We start from the raw sequence: 3,102 nt of genomic DNA on the forward strand, positions 1-3,102 counted from the left end.
CGGGATCCTGCACCCCAGCCTTACAGACAGTCTTTGCAGGGCTATATGGATGCCCTGGAGAACCCAGGAGTCCTGGCTCCTAGCTGCCCCCCAACTCTACCCACTAGCCCCCACTCCTCTCCCAGAGCTAGAGAGAGAACCCAGGAGTCCTGGCTCCCAGCCCCCTGCTCCAACCATCAGACCCCACTCCCAGAGAGCCCAGGCACCCTGACCGCGTTACGCCCTCTCTCTCTTGCAGCACCCCTTGGCGGGGGCCCCGGGCCAAGCGAGCTGGGGGCCCTGGGAGTCAGGAACGTGACCAGTGATGGGTTTGGGCTGCAGTGGAGGGCGCGGAAGGGCCTGTTCCAGTCCTTCCTGCTGCGCTACGAAGATGCGGCCGGGCGCATGGGGCCCCGGGAGGCTGAGGTGCCGGCGGACCAGCGGGCGACCCAAGTTGGGGGGCTGCGGCCTGGCACTGAGTACCATGTCACGCTGTACGGGGTGCACCGCGGCCAGCTCTCACCCCCACTCAGAGCCAGAGTCCGGACAGGTACCACCCCCCCCTGCGCGGCTCATGCCTCAGCTCCCTGCCAGCCGGGGGGCGCCAACTGCCCCCTCCTCTGTCCCCTGCCCAGCTTGGCACTTGCCTACCAGTCTGCTTTCCTTCCACAGTGTTAGGGGGCAGCGCCCAGGAGTCCTGGCTCCCAGCCCCCCCTGCCCTGACCCACCAGCCCCCACTCCCCTCCCAAAGCCGGGAGAGAACCCAGGAGTCCTGGCTCCCAGCCCCCCCTGCTCTAACCACCGGACCCCACTCCCCTCCCAGAGCTCGGGAGAGAACCCAGGAGTCCTGGCATCCAGCCCCCCCGCTCTAACCCACCAGCCGCCACTCCCCTCCCAGAGCTGGGAGAGAACCCAGGAGTCCTGGCTTCCAGCCCCCCCTGCTCTAACCCACCAGATGCCACTCCCCTCCCAGAGCTGGGCAGTGAACCCAGGAGTCTGGGCTCCCAGCCCCCCCTGCTCTGACCCACCAGCTCCCACTTCCCTCCCAGAGCCAGGGAGAGAACCCAGGCATCCTGGCTCCCAGCCCCCCTGCTCTAACCCACCGGCCCCCACTCCTCTCCCAGAGCTGGGAGAGAACCCAGGTGTTCTGGCTCCCTTTCCCAACCCCGCCCCCCAAGCAGTGTGGAGGTGAGACAGCTGGGAGTCTTTGCCAAGGGTGTTTGAAATAACAATTGTCTGCTAGGTCCGGTGGCTCCCGGGGTGGGAGGCGCAAAGCGAGCTGCCACCCCCCCATACACCTAGACACACCACACATGCAGCCTCCCCCATCCCTCCTCCCCGTACCCACCTGCAGCCCCCTGGAGCATGTCTGTTGACATGTCTCCTCATGGGGGTGGGAGCTGGGGGTGGACGGGGTGGGAATGTCGGGGTGGGCATGTGATGGATAGAGTGTGTCGGGGGCGGGGGGGGGGAGAAACCCAGGCAGGGGAGGGAGCAAGGAGCGGGCCCCGTAGGAAAACAGAAGAAGGAGACACAGACAAGGAAGAGTGGCAGGGAACGGCGGAGCCTGACAGAGAGACGAGCACTGACAGGCGGTGGGGAGCGTGGCGGGGGAAAGGAAAAGGGACGAATCGTTAACGGCAGCAATGGGAGGGAGACAACCGAAGCGATGGCATGGGAAAGATGGCAAAGAGACGAGGGGCAGATACACACAGCGATCTCACCCCACTGCTCCCCCCAACCTCAGACCCCCCATGGCATCTCCAATACCCTTCCCCCACCCTGACCCAGAACTGATGGGACCATCTCTCCTGCCCTCTCCCTGCCAGCGCCAGCAGAACCCGGCGCCCAGCCCAGCCTGGGGGAGCTCTCGGCCTCGGAGGTCACCCACAACTCCACCCTGCTCTCCTGGACCGTCCAGGCCGGGGACTTCGACTCCTTCCTCCTCCAGTACAAGGACGCGGAGGGCAAACTCCAGGCGCTGCCCGTGGATGGAGGATCCCGCACAGTCACAGTAACCAATCTGGTCCCCTCCCAAAGATACAAATTCAACCTCTACGGCGTCTCCGGCCGCAAGCGCCTCGGCCCCGTCTCCACCGACACCGTCACAGGTCAGCAGCTGGACCCGGGGCACCAGCCCCTTTCCCTCCTGCCCCTTTTGCTTTGCAGTGTGTTGAGGACACCGACCACTGGGCTGGGACCTTCCCAAGAAGATGCTTCCAAGGAAATGAGAGAGGAGGACGAGCAAAGAAGTGAAAGCAGCAAGGACTGGAGTGTGGAAGCAGTGCAGAGGGACGAGAGCATCCATCTATCCATTCATCCATTCACCTGTCCATCCATCCATCCGTCCGTCCGTCCGTCCATCCACAACTAGACTGCTGGCCATTCAATGGGCAGAGAGAAGAGAGTAGATAGGGATGGGTGGATGTATGGATGGATAGACAGACAGACAGCTGGATCAATGTGCATGGGACAGGTTGGGTAAATGGATTGATGTGTATGGGAACAGATGGATGAACAGATAGGTACATGGATGGGTGTCTACATGGGTGGATGGATGGATGGACTGCTGGAAGTCTGGGGGTGGATGGATGGACGGACAGATGGTAGGGTGCATAGCTATGTATGGGGGTGGTTGGATGGACAGAGGGATGGAAGGATGGTTAGATATGTATGGGGGTGGATGTATGGATGGACAGACGGAAGGGTGGTTAGATATGAATGGGGGTGCATGTATGGATGGAGAGATGGAAGCGTGGGCAGATATGTATGGGGGAGGATGGAGGGATGGACAGACGGAAGGATAGGTAGATATGTATGGGGGTGGATGGGTGTTTTGGGGGACAGATGGACGTTCTGAGAAACATGCTTCCAAGACTCCTGCATCCACAAGACTCCTGCATGTACATGGATGGGTGTCTAAAGGAGTGAATGGATGGATGGAGGGGATGGTCATCGATGAGTAGATAGAGGAATGGATGTGTATGGGGATGGATGGATGGATGGACGGGGAGGTGGGCAGATATATATGAGGATGGATGAATGGATGGACAGAAGGCTGAGTAGACATGTTTGGATGTGGATGGAGGGATGGATGGACGGAAAGGTTGGTAGATATGTATG

The 3,102-nt window shown here is 61.1% G+C and overlaps 1 protein-coding gene across 1 annotated transcript in view; it reads left to right on the forward strand.

The window, feature by feature from the left end:
* Positions 1-238: 238 nt before the first annotated feature.
* LOC113405883 (tenascin-X-like) overlaps positions 239-3,102 on the forward strand; it is a gene marked incomplete at both ends in the record, with an annotated part of 4,291 nt that continues 1,427 nt past the window's right edge. The window contains 2 exons of the mRNA XM_026647184.2: positions 239-529; positions 1,809-2,090. Of these exons, the coding sequence (XP_026502969.2) occupies positions 239-529; positions 1,809-2,090 (573 nt within the window). The remainder of the gene's footprint in view (positions 530-1,808; positions 2,091-3,102) is intronic.

The sequence above is a fragment of the Terrapene carolina genome, unplaced genomic scaffold (assembly GCF_002925995.2).
Source record: "Terrapene carolina triunguis isolate 2854851 unplaced genomic scaffold, T_m_triunguis-2.0 Scaffold51456, whole genome shotgun sequence".
Classification (NCBI taxonomy): domain Eukaryota; kingdom Metazoa; phylum Chordata; order Testudines; family Emydidae; genus Terrapene; species Terrapene triunguis.